The sequence below is a fragment of the Carassius gibelio genome, chromosome B11 (assembly GCF_023724105.1).
Source record: "Carassius gibelio isolate Cgi1373 ecotype wild population from Czech Republic chromosome B11, carGib1.2-hapl.c, whole genome shotgun sequence".
Taxonomy (NCBI): domain Eukaryota; kingdom Metazoa; phylum Chordata; class Actinopteri; order Cypriniformes; family Cyprinidae; genus Carassius; species Carassius gibelio.
Genome location: NC_068406.1, coordinates 16,488,275 through 16,501,620, shown reverse-complemented (window position 1 = coordinate 16,501,620; position 13,346 = coordinate 16,488,275). Strand labels below are relative to the sequence as shown.

At 37.5% G+C, this 13,346-nt stretch overlaps 2 protein-coding genes across 3 annotated transcripts; one reads left to right on the top strand and one right to left on the bottom strand.

The window, feature by feature from the left end:
* Window positions 1-4,533: 4,533 nt before the first annotated feature.
* On the bottom strand, window positions 4,534-7,541 carry LOC127968606 (protein snail homolog Sna). Its single transcript, XM_052569911.1, has 3 exons — window positions 7,312-7,541; window positions 6,399-6,908; window positions 4,534-5,696 (listed from the first exon to the last, which is right to left on the bottom strand). Exons 1-3 carry the CDS (start codon window positions 7,385-7,387, stop codon window positions 5,512-5,514), a joined length of 771 nt encoding a protein of 256 aa, XP_052425871.1. The 5' UTR covers window positions 7,388-7,541; the 3' UTR covers window positions 4,534-5,511.
* Window positions 7,542-7,551: 10 nt separating this feature from the next.
* Window positions 7,552-11,977, top strand: tp53inp2 (tumor protein p53 inducible nuclear protein 2). 2 transcript variants are annotated; one of them, XM_052569913.1, is made up of 4 exons: window positions 7,552-7,694; window positions 10,529-10,756; window positions 11,423-11,522; window positions 11,614-11,977. In XM_052569913.1, the coding sequence occupies exons 2-4, from the start codon at window positions 10,633-10,635 to the stop codon at window positions 11,867-11,869; spliced, it is 480 nt and encodes a 159-aa protein (XP_052425873.1). In that variant the 5' UTR covers window positions 7,552-7,694; window positions 10,529-10,632; the 3' UTR covers window positions 11,870-11,977. The 2 variants fall into 2 exon arrangements, with proteins under 2 accessions (XP_052425873.1, XP_052425872.1); XM_052569912.1 differs by lacking the exon at window positions 7,552-7,694 and adding an exon at window positions 9,379-9,567.
* The last annotated feature ends 1,369 nt before the right edge of the window (window positions 11,978-13,346 follow it).

Sequence of the window (13,346 nt, the reverse complement as noted above, 5' to 3'; positions counted from 1 at the left end):
ACCTGAAAAAATGCAGTATATGGAGGTAGTCATCAAGGAACAAATGTATCCATTAATTGTTGATCTGCTCATTTAAATGCCTCCAGACAGATGTGTCCTTGCATGCTTATAATTTCCCTCAATTCTGCTCTTGAAGCCTGACAGTCAGTCGGTTGAAAGAATAAAACAGGTGTCTGGTGGAGCATTTGAAAAGTTTGTTAATTTATAAATTAACATTATTGCAGATCAAAACATTCAGGTACTAGAAAAATCCTTCATAAATGGCTGCCCACTGCTCCGAGTGTGTGTTCACGGTGTGTGTGTATTCACTGCTGTGTGTGTGTGCACTTTGGATGGGTTAAAAGCAGATCACGAATTCTGAGTATGGGTAACCAATTGGCTGTATGTCAAGTCACACTCTCACTTTCAATGAACTGCAAGTAACACAGTGCCATATTTGATAATATTGTTGTAGTTAAGACAATCAATATTATGCTCATCAGTCTCTTAAAATTCCCATCCAGCAAACGAAAAAAAAAATAATAATATTGAAAATTTATGAATAAAACATACACTTTTGAAATTATGTTATAGAAAATTTAATTTTTCAAAAATATTAAACAGACTATTTTTGTAGTAGTCTCCCAGGAAATTATATATTAACATTTTTGGAGGTATATTGAGTGTTATAAAATATATTTCATTTTGTAATGCTTTTTTCTGAGTCTTGCATGTACAGGGCCCTCATACCACTGATTTACCTATGTGTTTTTTCATTTTAGAAGCACTGTTCTTAGGTCATCAGATATGACGATGTCTTGGAAGGCGGTCCGTAACCAGTTACCATCATGCTTTAATGCTGTCTGTTTATTCATCGACCGACTGGGCAACAAGCGCTTTCAGTTCCAGACACAGAAGACATAACAGATGTTTGATAACAGCTGAGATGCTTGAAGTATAGAATACCTGTGGTGAGAAACACGTGACTCTTTGCACTTTCATGCAGCCAGTTTGACACAGACAGTACGGCGGCGTTGGAGCATTCCCTCAGGCAGTAGTTTGTCGTGGGTGCAGAACCGCTCATGTTTATAAGAGGCTGACAGCTTCTTCCTGTATCTCAGGCCCTGAGCCCCAAGTCCTGGCCAGGGCCCTAGCGGCGCTCTCCCCCTGACTGAGTGGGAGAGCGTGCGTGGGAGGGAAGCTTGAGTGGGGGGATGGGGTTTACTGCAGCCTTACTGCAGTCACTGAACACTTGAGCCCACTTGTTTTCTCCCTACAATGTCAGGCCAATGTAAACTCCCATTTCCTGCCTGGGACTTTGAGTGTCTCTGAGGGAGAGAGATGATCCTCATGTGAAGTAAGGCAAAGACACATCATACTTGTGCTCAAATTTAGCCATCCAAAGTTGAGAAAGAGCAAAATAAAGGGAATATAATAGACACACATGAGCCATGAGAAAAGAGCTGGAATGTTAAACACATGCTTTATCGCAGCAGCAGCAGCAGCAGCAGCAGCAGCCACTTTTGGTAAATTACAGTGAACCTTCTGGCACTTGGGAATGCACAGTGGGGAAGGAGTTCTCCGATTTCAGAGCCAGACGTCTCATTATCCCTCAGGAACAACTGTATGAGAGTGCATATTTAGTTTGCGTTTCTTAGCACAGAATATGCATTAGATATTGCTGCGGGTTGTGTTACAGCAAACTCTCTGGTGGTGAGTCGACGTTTTGGCTCACCGTAAACTTTCCAGGTTTGGAAATGTGCTTTTTTGCGTGAATAAAGTTGAAGATGAATCAGATATATAAGCCTGAGGTCTTTTTACCTGCTGACAGAGCAGATTTGAGTTTTGTCAGGAATTTCTTCTTAAAAGTTTCTCACAGCAACTCCGATAACGTCATCTCATTAGGCCGTCTCTCCCTCCCCTCTGGGCTTGTTACAAATCGACCACATGTAACTGTTCTGCTTCCATACAGATGTTTGCTTGTCGGTTTTCCAGACCGTTTGGAGGATTGCGTCGTTCTACCATTGCACTGCACCTAACAATGAATTAATTCCAGCTGGATCACCAAAACGTAAAGCTTAAACAATTCTTTCCAAACCAGCACCCATAACCCCCCCCCCCACTCAAGGATTACATCTCAGTGTCATAAACTACATGTCAGCACCTGACACATGCATTCCAGTGATTGTGCTTGTCTGTGAGTGGTTGGGTGACTAAATGGGAAGAAGCTCCTCATACTAACACTCTTTCAGACGTTCAGATCTGGGACAGGACATGGAAGGACTTACCTCATGCTCCACAAATGCACCTCCACTTACTATGAGAACTCACGCTTGCTCCTGACAGCAGCTGACTCACTGTCTGGATTCAACCATTCGGTCTGATTACTGCAGACCTGCGTTTCAACTACTAGCATTTGAGGAGCTCACGAGTGCTGTTCGCCTTCAAATTTGGACAACACATGTATGGAAGCCTTTTTGAGCCTCAGAGTAGAAAATACAAAAGGTTGCTGTGAGATAAGATTTAAACTAAGAAACAAAGCAACTATGGCCAGTATAAGGTTGCAACTGTGAAATACAAAAACATATGTGATATGAAGTTGCAGATGTGAGACACGAAATCACATTGTGTGATTCACATTGTGTGATTCAAAGTCAAAGATTCAAAGTATGAAGACATATTGTGAGGTGTAAAGTTGCAACTGCGAGATATATAAAGTCTCACTGCAAGATAAAGTCACAGTTGCAAGATAGGAAATCACATCACGAAATTCTGTTACAATTACGGGAAATATGTTGCAATTTTAAGATATTAAGTCAGATGATATATAGTTACAACTGCAAGATAGTTACATTTGTGAGATACAAAATCACATTGTGTGATAAGTTGTGTGAGATATAAAACTGTGAGACATAAAGCTGCATTGTGAGATAAAAAGTCACAAAATTGTGAGATTCAAATTAGAATTATGTTATTAAGGCTTGTTGTCATAATTTTGAGAAATAAAGTCACAATTGTGAGATAAGAAGTCATAGTGTCATGTATAAAGTAGCCATTTTAATTTGTATTCCAAGGTGGAAACAGGCTTCCATAGCAGAGATCTGATCCTAGCACAGTATGATTATAGAGGCATTACATTTACACAGGCCAGGTTTTGAGGTCAGCAGATAGAAGTGCCTTACATCAGAGCAGCACACACAACTCTTCCAACGCTCAGAAGCAAAGCTTCCAACATGAAAATATTTATGTAAGACATTCCATCAGTTTGCCTCACAGCAATTCTTCAAGGGGCAAAATTACAGTTTAAAGAAAACAGAGCGCTCAGATGACTAAAATCAGGCCACAATGGCATCTTTATGTCTTGTATATAAAAATGGATCTGAGTATACACATAAAGATCAACACACATCCGTATGCATAAGCAGGCCAGGAGACCATTCTGGGTAAACCGTTTTGTTTGCAGAGAGCGAGTGTGAGTGTGTGTGTGTGTGTGCGCGTGCGTGCAGTTTGACAGGTGTGTGGGGCAGGTGCATGCAGTTGTCCCTGTGCTGTCACAGTGCATTCACCTGTTCACCTGCCACCCAGCAAACATCAGTTACAAACCAGTGAGTCACTCCTATTGATGGGAAATGAAGCACAGCTCTTCCTAATAATGCATTTCAACAGCTTCAAATAGTATGAGCCATAAGATTACAGGTATGACTGAAGTCCTGTCCCAAATGACGTACTATCCATGATGCACTTTTACAATGCACTATGTGCCCAACCATGTAGTGTAAGAATTTTGTAAAATTATTTTTTCATCCAACATAGGCATCTGATAGCCTCTCCCCCTCTTCTACAGAAGGAAACTATGACTGTTAGGAGACCAAAACAATCCAATCTAAATCCAACAATCCAAAATGTGAAAAATAAATAAATAAATAAATCACATACTGCTTAACGTTTACTTACCCTCAGGCCATCCAAGATGTGAATGAGTTTATTTCTTCATTGAAACAGATTTGGAAAAAATTTAGCAATACATAACTTGCTCACCAATGGATTCTCTGCAGTGAATGGGTGCCATCATAATGAGAGTCCAAACAGCTGATAAAAACCTATCAGTAATCCATAAGTAATCCACACAACTGCAATTACTCAATTAACATATTGTGAAAAGCAGGTCACAAGTCACAAATGAATCATTAAGGTGTTTAACTTTAAACTATTGATTCCAGCTATATATGAGTCATATAGCTATAATTTTGTTTTCTCCAGTGAAAAGGGGTTCTGAATCGGGACGTAAATATACAGAGAAATATTATATACAAGTGATAGCCGTTCTAAACAAATGTCAGTGGATTTTGATTTGAGAGGACAGAGAATAAGAAACAAACACAGACTTAACTAGACATTAACTGATCAACTGGAGGATTATTGTGATGTTTTATCAGCTGTTTAGACTCTCACTCTGATGGCACCCATCAACTACAGAGGATCCATGGGTGAGTCTTTCCCCCCATTTTTTCGTAAGTGCACCAAATTCAAATTGAGTGAGAATGATTCAGAGTCTTTGTATAAACTTAAATTATTTTATTGAAAATTATTTGGACCAATACAAAAAAAATTGCACTGAACTCAATTCAGTTTTAAGACATTTCATGCAAAAATTGTGGAGTCAATAAATTGTGATATTGAAGTCGATGTGTCCATGAGCATAGTGGACACAATATGAAAAAACGTTGTAGTCTATTTATTGAGAATGTCCTTTTCTTCACACCAGACAAAAATAAAGAAGTGTTGCATGTCACTGCTTGAAAAAACACTGAGGTACAAAAAAGCAAAAAAAAAAAAATTAAATTACAAAAAGTAGCATGGCTTTGGTTTCAATGGTCCAATCATTCATGTCAATAATACAAAATGACAGGACTTCAATACTCTTTGGTAAATTGGAGTGCATTTTAAAACTCAGTCCCTGTACAACAAAAGGAGAGAAATAAAAGAGTAATAAAAAAAAAACTTGTAGTAAAAAGAACAAACATCTGTAAAAACAAGTGATGAACCTTGCGCATGCAGGTTACAACACACTTAAACCAACTGGAAAAAAAACACACACACACACGGTCAACTGTGGTCCATTACGACTCTGTCCAAGCGTGTTTCTAGAGAACATAGTAGATGCCACCTGTTAAACGAGATGTGACGGTCAGGACCGTGGCACCTGTTAGCACACTGCCTCCGCACCACAGCACAGCTGTCTGTCTGTGTGCTTATGTTTGCAAGTGTGTTTATGTTTGCATGTGTGTGTGTGTGTGTCATGCTGAGAGACATACCCTACATTTGAGCCCACCCCCAACCTGACAGCAGCTGTCCCTTGTTCAGGAGTCCTCGCTGAACAGCTATTATACTTTAAACATTCATAACTCCTTCATTTGAAGTAATCTGGTTAGGAAAAAACCACTTCATCCTTCTCTTCTCGTATATTGCTTCTATGTGCAGGTGTTATTATCTCACAAGGCACCATGTCTGAATTAAAATAAAATGGTGTGTTCAGGCCGTGGAGGGACAGCAGCCGGCTGCGCTGTGTTTCTGCAGCAAGGACATGCGGCTGAAGGTGCGAGAACAGGTGCTGCACTGGTATTTCTTCACATCTGCGTGGGTCTGCAGGTGCGCGCGCAGGTTAGAGCGGTCTGCGAAGGCACGGTTACAGTGTGGGCAAGAGAACGGACGTTCACCTGTGGGGAAAAGAGAGAGAGTTAAGGCTACAGTTATGTGAATGTGCTTTGTAATCACAAATGTCCTTTCTAAAAGTAAATACCCTTGTTAAAAAACAATGTTAGTGCAATAGCTAACAGTCACATGGTAAACTGATTGAATCAACCACAGGTACACAAAATAAGTGGCTATTCAGCAAGGATGATAACAAGTGCTCCCTAGCATTCTTGATTGCCTTATCTGTGCTTATCTCTGCTCTCACACTAGTGATTGATAAGATTGTCCTATTGTGTCATTGTTAAAAAGAAGTCAGCACAATGAGTGATCAATGAAAAGCAATTCTATTGAGAGCAACACACGTGACTGAGCGCATCACTAAACTAATGCTGTTGCATTAATTAAATTATTGAGAAAAAAAGAATTTAGAGATTTCCTGATATAAACCTTATATATATATATATATATATATATATACATATATATATACACACACACACACACACACACACATTTATAACATTTAAGGTAAAATAAAATCGAAATTCTTTCATGGACCTTTGAAATTCCAAAGAAAAAAAAGTGGAAGATATTTACTCTTCTAAATCTAAAATAATAATAATAATAATAATTTAAAACAAGGGAAATAGTTTTTTATATATTCAAAGCAAGTGTTAGTAACTGATGAAATAAGCCTTTAACATTTATTAAGTTTGTTCATGTACCTGTATGTGTGCGAATGTGTCCTCTTAACAGCCAGGGCCGTGAGAATGCCTTTCCACAGGTGGGACAGACGCATGGTAGTGTGTGTGAGCGGATGTGCATCTTTAAGGCACCAAGACTGTTGTATTCTTTGGGACAGTGTTTGCAGAAGAAGGCCGGTCGAGTGGCTGGGACAGTGGCCTCGCTCTTGTCCTCTCTCTGTCCTGCTCTGTTCTTGCTGTTGCGCCTCGGCCTGCTGGTCTGTTGGGGGTGGTAGGTGTCTAAGGAATCTGGGCTCGGTGGGTCTGAGGTGCGACCCTCATCTTCCTCCCCACTGCTGCTGCAGCTGACGCTGGATGGGGAGCTGAGGTCCAGCGGGCCCTGGCTATTGGAAATGGTGGATGGGGATGTGGGATCGTGTAGGGAGGGTAGCAAGCTGACATCCCAAACCAGTCCAGTGGTCAAGCAAGCTACTGGGAAGTCGCTGGTGACTGCTGGAAGTTCTGCTAGTGGGTATCTGTCTGGCAGAGTATCTGATGGGTGAGAGAGAAACACAAAATAAGTTCCTAATCATGTTTTTAACAACATAAACACTCAAATTAAATAACTTGATAGGTGATAATATAAGTTATTGCCAAAAAAAAGCAAAAGTCACATAATTGCAACAGAAGTAGAAACTATTTTTTTAAATAATAATCTGCAGATACAGTGAAGAAAATTAGCTGTCTAATTCGAAATTCCACAAAATAACTTTTAAAGTTACATAAATGTATATAAAGTTACATCTTATAAAGATGTCAGATTTATCGATGCTTGATGAAAACTCGCACATAAATACAGATGTTGTTCTATAGCCAGTCTTTGTGCAGGTTTTGCTCTCTAAAAACATTTTACGTTTAGATCGATTCGATTTTTAAAGAATAGACCAAAACTGACCGTTCTGACATTCCAACTCGCTGTAGTTTGGCCTCTTGCTGGTGAAATACTTTTTTACCAGGAATGATCGAGGCATGCTGAACTCAGTCCAGTCCAGTTATTTTCGGTGGTAAACTCTCGCTGAAATCTCTCCACTTCAGATAGTCCGTTAAATGTAGCGACCTCGCCAATCTGCAGTTCTCGTAACGTGAACACCGATCTGGACTACAATTAGTGAGTCTGTACTTATTTAAAATAGTCTGACAGACTAAAGTGGGTACTACACGTCCATTTGGACCCGCCCAAAAGAACAGCCTACATCCATCGCTGTCGTCAGTGTTTCATTTAATTACCCAGCACTTGACTGCTGCCTAGGTGTGAAAGTGCCAGAGCGCACTTCGCAGGTAATACACACAAGTGATATGTTTAATTCATGCCTATTAAGATCATGTAAATTAGCCGTTCTAAATGCATTGTTTACATCGTGGCTTCATGCCAATGTGTGTAAAAAAGCCAGATTGTTCATTTAAATTAAAGCCTTTGTGAAGGAACTGTTTACCATTTCCAAAGTCTGCATATCATGGAGGATAATAGAACTAGCGTGTGCAGCATAAATCTACTCAAGTCCTACTTCGTAGCAAAACACATATGCTAGATTTGGTTCGTACAGATGCATCGTTTAGTAATGAAATGTTAACTGTCATCAAGTTTTATTTCAAAGTCAAGGCCATTATATATAATACACTAGAATGTACGTGTTCTGGATATGTTTTATTACCTAGTTTTGATATAGCTGACAAGTGCACAATGCACTTTTCAACAGATGTCAAGTCGAGCCTGGAATGAGTTTGGGGTGAAAGTACAAGTTTGATTATGGCTCCACCTTGTGGTGATAAAATGTGGTTATTTTGCGATGTGTGTGTGTGTGTGTGTGTGTGTGTGTGTGTGTGTATATATATATATATATATATATATATATATATATATATATATATATATATATATATATATAATATGTAAATGTGTTATGTTAGTTAAAAATAAATAAAAAACAAATATACAGAAAATTATTAGCGAAGAAAGCAGGTAATACAAATTAATTAATATAAATTTTTATTTCAGGATTGCATTTTATTACACATTAATTGGTTTTATCTTGTTTTTTAAATAATGTATTTATTTTACTATTATTTATTTATAGACATATTTATTTATCACTTCTGCAATTTGGTCCTCAGGTGTGTATCACTTTTTTAGGAAAGAACTTTGTGTCCACAATGTTTGATGAACACACACAAAACTTTTATTAGGTGTTTAGGAGGCTTAAACATACATACCGAATTCTGTTTAAAATAATTTTACATTACTTTTTTTTTTACTTTTACTATTATTATTAGCAGAATTTCGCCGTGATACAAAATATGTAGTGTAAATGTATTGTTTTCCTACTCACTTATCAGATTTGCTTAAAAGCGTTTTAATTACATTCAAATATTAATACTAATGGGTCCATTTATTTTAATAAAGTTGTATTTATTTATGGCATTAAAAGGGAATTTAATGATAATTTTCTAAATAATGCGGAAAGATATTGTAAAATGTTACACTTTTAGCTTCAGTCACTGTTGACTTTGGTTGAACCTTTTCCAAACGTGAATAGTTACTAAATCTGTCCGCTTAATGTTCCCTTTTTAGTTTTCCACAAAATATAGCAAGCCATATTGGTTTGGAAATACATAAAGGCAAATTTTAATTTATGAGTGAACTATGCCTTTAAAAAACGCTCTCTTTCATATCCAAATAATTACTACTGTCAGTTGCTGCGCTCATTCTGCAGTTTTCAAAATTTGTTACTACGCCCATCGACATGTCATTCTACCGAACTCTACAGCTGAACTGGGATCAGCTTTACTCACGCTCAACCAATGAGTTTTATAGTTTAGTGTTAAACACTGTTCCCATGTCTGTTGTTATAGATTAAAAACGGTTACTACATTCCGTTAAATAATGGCTCCACCCGTTGGTTTGTGTACGAATCCTATTGGACTAGGGCTCAAATGTGGGCGGTGCTACATCATTGGGCTTTTTTGTTTTTATTATCAGCTGTTCGTTGGGATCTATACTGCGGTGCTATAATTTACATGGAACAGTTTCTAAAAGTAAAAAGAAACATAAGAATAAAACATATAGTCTGCACCTTTTCCTCGGATTAAACAACCAAAGATTTATTTTTAACGATTTAGACGTCGGAAAATCTGTTGCTCTGTAAAGAAGCAGGTAACGTTAGTATGTTTCACTTCAGCCTCTTTTTAAAGTGTGTGAGATTATCTGTATATTCCTAAATCTGTTTTGTTTGTATATATGCATGTATATATATTTTTTAAATTGAATACATAATAATATTATATGTCTTAATCATAATCGACGCTTATGACGCTGCTTCATTTATTGATAGTGATGTGATAGTATTTGTTGTTTACATTTCTTCTACAGGACACTTTGTTTTAGTGTGTAACGTTATTTGTAGCCTATTGCACAACCGGATAAATCATTGGCTCTTGTTTTCCTCGACATGCCATTCTAAATTATTCAGGTGTTAAAAGAGAGGGACCAATAAATAAAGGAAATAAAATTAATGGTAATAAATGAACCCTGCATAAAAACAATAGATATTAAATAATTTCCACATCACGCAGATGCTGTGTTTTCAGAGAAAATGTATGTATTGTTTTAATGGCACACCCCCCTGCTGGAGGACAACAGATGGACACCTACAATGGAGTTTAGGGGTCCAACAATACACTCCCAAATCTCAGTTCATCCATCTTTGTGGCTATATGAACAAGTATCGTCAAATATAGGTTTTACATGACAGACACATTTTGAACATATCTCTAACTAAAGAAACATATGTGTTTCTACTAAAAACACAGCGTAATCTGAATGTTTTGAATTTCTACATGTGTATTGAAAGAGGAAAGCCATTGTGTTAGGGAGCTTGCCTTAATACAATGTTCCTTTTTAATTTATCACTACTTTATAGTTGTCAAAACTGAAAAGTAGAGTTTCATAATGAATCCTGACAGAAGCCTGGAAGACTGACCTCAATATGAGATATGAGCCTAAAATAACTTTTAGCCTGGTTTTTATTCAAGTCTTGATTAGTGGCGCTAATTCAAAACAGGAGCTTTATCATAGTATTTACGTTTATAATATTCACATTTCTCCTCTACCAAAGGTCTGGCTGAAGTTGTACTGCTGAGATCTGCTCATAACGTCCGTCAGAGTGAAGAATTGAGTTGACCTTCAGATATTCAGTACAAGCACACTTGATTGATAACAATGCTTCAGCGGCTCACAAACCTGCTCTTTGGAAGTGTAAATGAAACAATTGAGGAACCAGCTGTACCAAAACCAGGGTCACCAGAAGTGGATGAGGAGGGTTGGCTACTGGTCAATGCTGCCGGTGAGTAGAGCAATAAAAATGTCTTATATTGATATGAAAACCCTTTATGGACTGGCAGAAATAATTGGTAGGAAAAAAAATCATATAAGAGAATATGAGGTTGTGGAGCTCATACTCAAGCAGACAAAATACAGAAGGCGAAACTGAGTAAAATATGCACTTTTTTCATTCTTTTGCAGCTGCAGATATTTATATGACCAAAAATAAGAAGTTCACATGATGTAATTACAATGTTGTTTGAGAAATGTACAAATATACAATATAATGTTGATTGAGAGATGCACAAATAACCATTCCTCAAAAGCCTGATTTATGATTATCAAGATGATCAAGTTGCTTGAGACCATCATGAAATATTGGGTTAAAATACAGTGCAGTTAATTTAAGGTCTTCAAATAATAATTTGCATTCATTTAAAGGGATAGTTTACCCAAAATGAAAATTTTGTCATCATTTACAGTTTTTTTTCCTACAGTAAAAATCTGTGTAATACAACGTTGTTTTGGACCCCACTGACCTCCATTGTGTGGGCAAAACCTGCTTCAAAATATATTTTAATTAACTGATCAATTTGTTCGGCAACAAATAACAGTTGTCTCTTAACAGGGTTGCAATTGTGTTTATTAACTTACAGCTTTCCCTGGTATATATTATTATTTTCTGTAGATGGAGAGGCATCCCCTGAACCCAGTGAGGTGCAGTTCAAGGTAATAGGAAACCGGTCCAGCACTGAGAAGTGTGCTGCCAGCCTGGTCAGTGATGCAAGGTAAAACCAGTACATCTGCTCAGAGACCACAGTCAGTATCACTTTATTCCTGCTGTGAGGTTAAAACAACACTTTTGTTCTCTTTCTAAAGCATTGTCGAACCAGAAGTCCCTATTGCTCGAAGCAGTAGTCGAGTATCTCAGCGGTTGGTCTCTCAGGCCGAAGCTCTGGTCAAAGTGTCACAGGTGGGCCGGATCCAGCGGGCTCAGGCACGGTCCAACCGCCACAATCTCAGCCGCAATTGCATTCAGCGGCAGAACCACATTCATCAGCGTCTTCCTCAACGCTACTCTCGCACACATCACATGATCCTCCATCAGCCTAGTCGTCGCAACTTTAGTCACTAAGATGCATAAAGTGTCAACAGGCATCATGCAAGCAAACAACAAATATGCAAATACCTTGGTTCAAAATAAAAGCACGATATGAATATTCTTGAACTTTATATATATATATATATATATATATATATATATATATATATATATATATATATATATATTTACAATGTAGTGTATAATGAATCCAGTGGTAGCTAAAATTATGGCTCCGAATATATTGTTGGCCATTTGAAAGTACATGTGTAGTAAACTGTCATGCAGCAATAAAATTAAAGACCTTTGAATTTTCCTTTTTTTTTCTAGTTTTCTATCATAGTAACATTAAACTAATATGGAAACTGTGCTTAATTAAAGCTTTGATTTGATATTTCAAGTCAATTTATTTTAAACAATAAAGCAAAGTTATGCACAATCTAGATAATTTCAGATAGGTTCATTATTATTACTATCATTATTACCAGTATTATTATTTTCATGTAATGCTCTATAAAAACCACGAGGGGGAGCCTAGGTTCGCCTAGTTGTGGCCCAGTCATCAAAATAGCCCTTGTCTTAATTAATGTGGTCAAACTGTCCTTAGTATGAAAGAATATAAAATGTATAAGACATGACTCTCATCACAGTATTAAATGATTACTGCATTTTGGGGGTTTTGTCCATTGAAAGTTTCCATCATGTGCTGTAGAAGATGCACATTTACAGTTTAACTCAGGGGAAAAATATTACAGATGTCAGTGGCTACCAGCAACTGCATTCCTCAAAGAAAGATTTTGGGTGAACTATCCCCTTAAGTTCTTTCTCTTGTTTTCCTCACTTGATTTTCAATTAGAACAGAGAGAACATTTACAGTTCATCGCTTATTCAGTTTTTTTTCTCCTTTGTTTCTCATTCAGGACATTATAGCCCTGCAGCATAAACATTACAGATTGCAGGTGCTGTCATGTGAACGGGTGATTTGAGTGCATCCAAGACATAATCAAACATGTAACAGACCAAGATGGTTTTGCAACAGTATACACAACTCACTTGATGTTGGACAGTTGCCATCTATGTGTAAAACCAATTTGGCCATGTTATGTCAACAGAATCACATGTTACTAAATGTTTCATAATGTTGATTTTGTAGAAATAAAATGCAAGTCTTGTTCTAATAAGTGATGTATGTCATCTTCACCAGTTACATAACAAAAATCTGTTAAAGGATCTCATACGAGATGCTATCACATAAGTCTGATGAACACCTTTATCACATTTACATACTTAGACATCACCTGATCTGATGAGCTGCAAGATAAATTTCAGCTATGCCATATGCCTTGTGACGTCCACAGATATTTTTTGACAATGGCAGAAAGTGATCAGAGCACATGAAGCATGTGAAGGTGCAATGCATGACTGAGTTGTCGTCTGTTAACTCATAGTTTAACCCATTTCCATTTCTACATATGGAGTTGTTGATGGAAAGGTGTGGTCTGTTGAACTG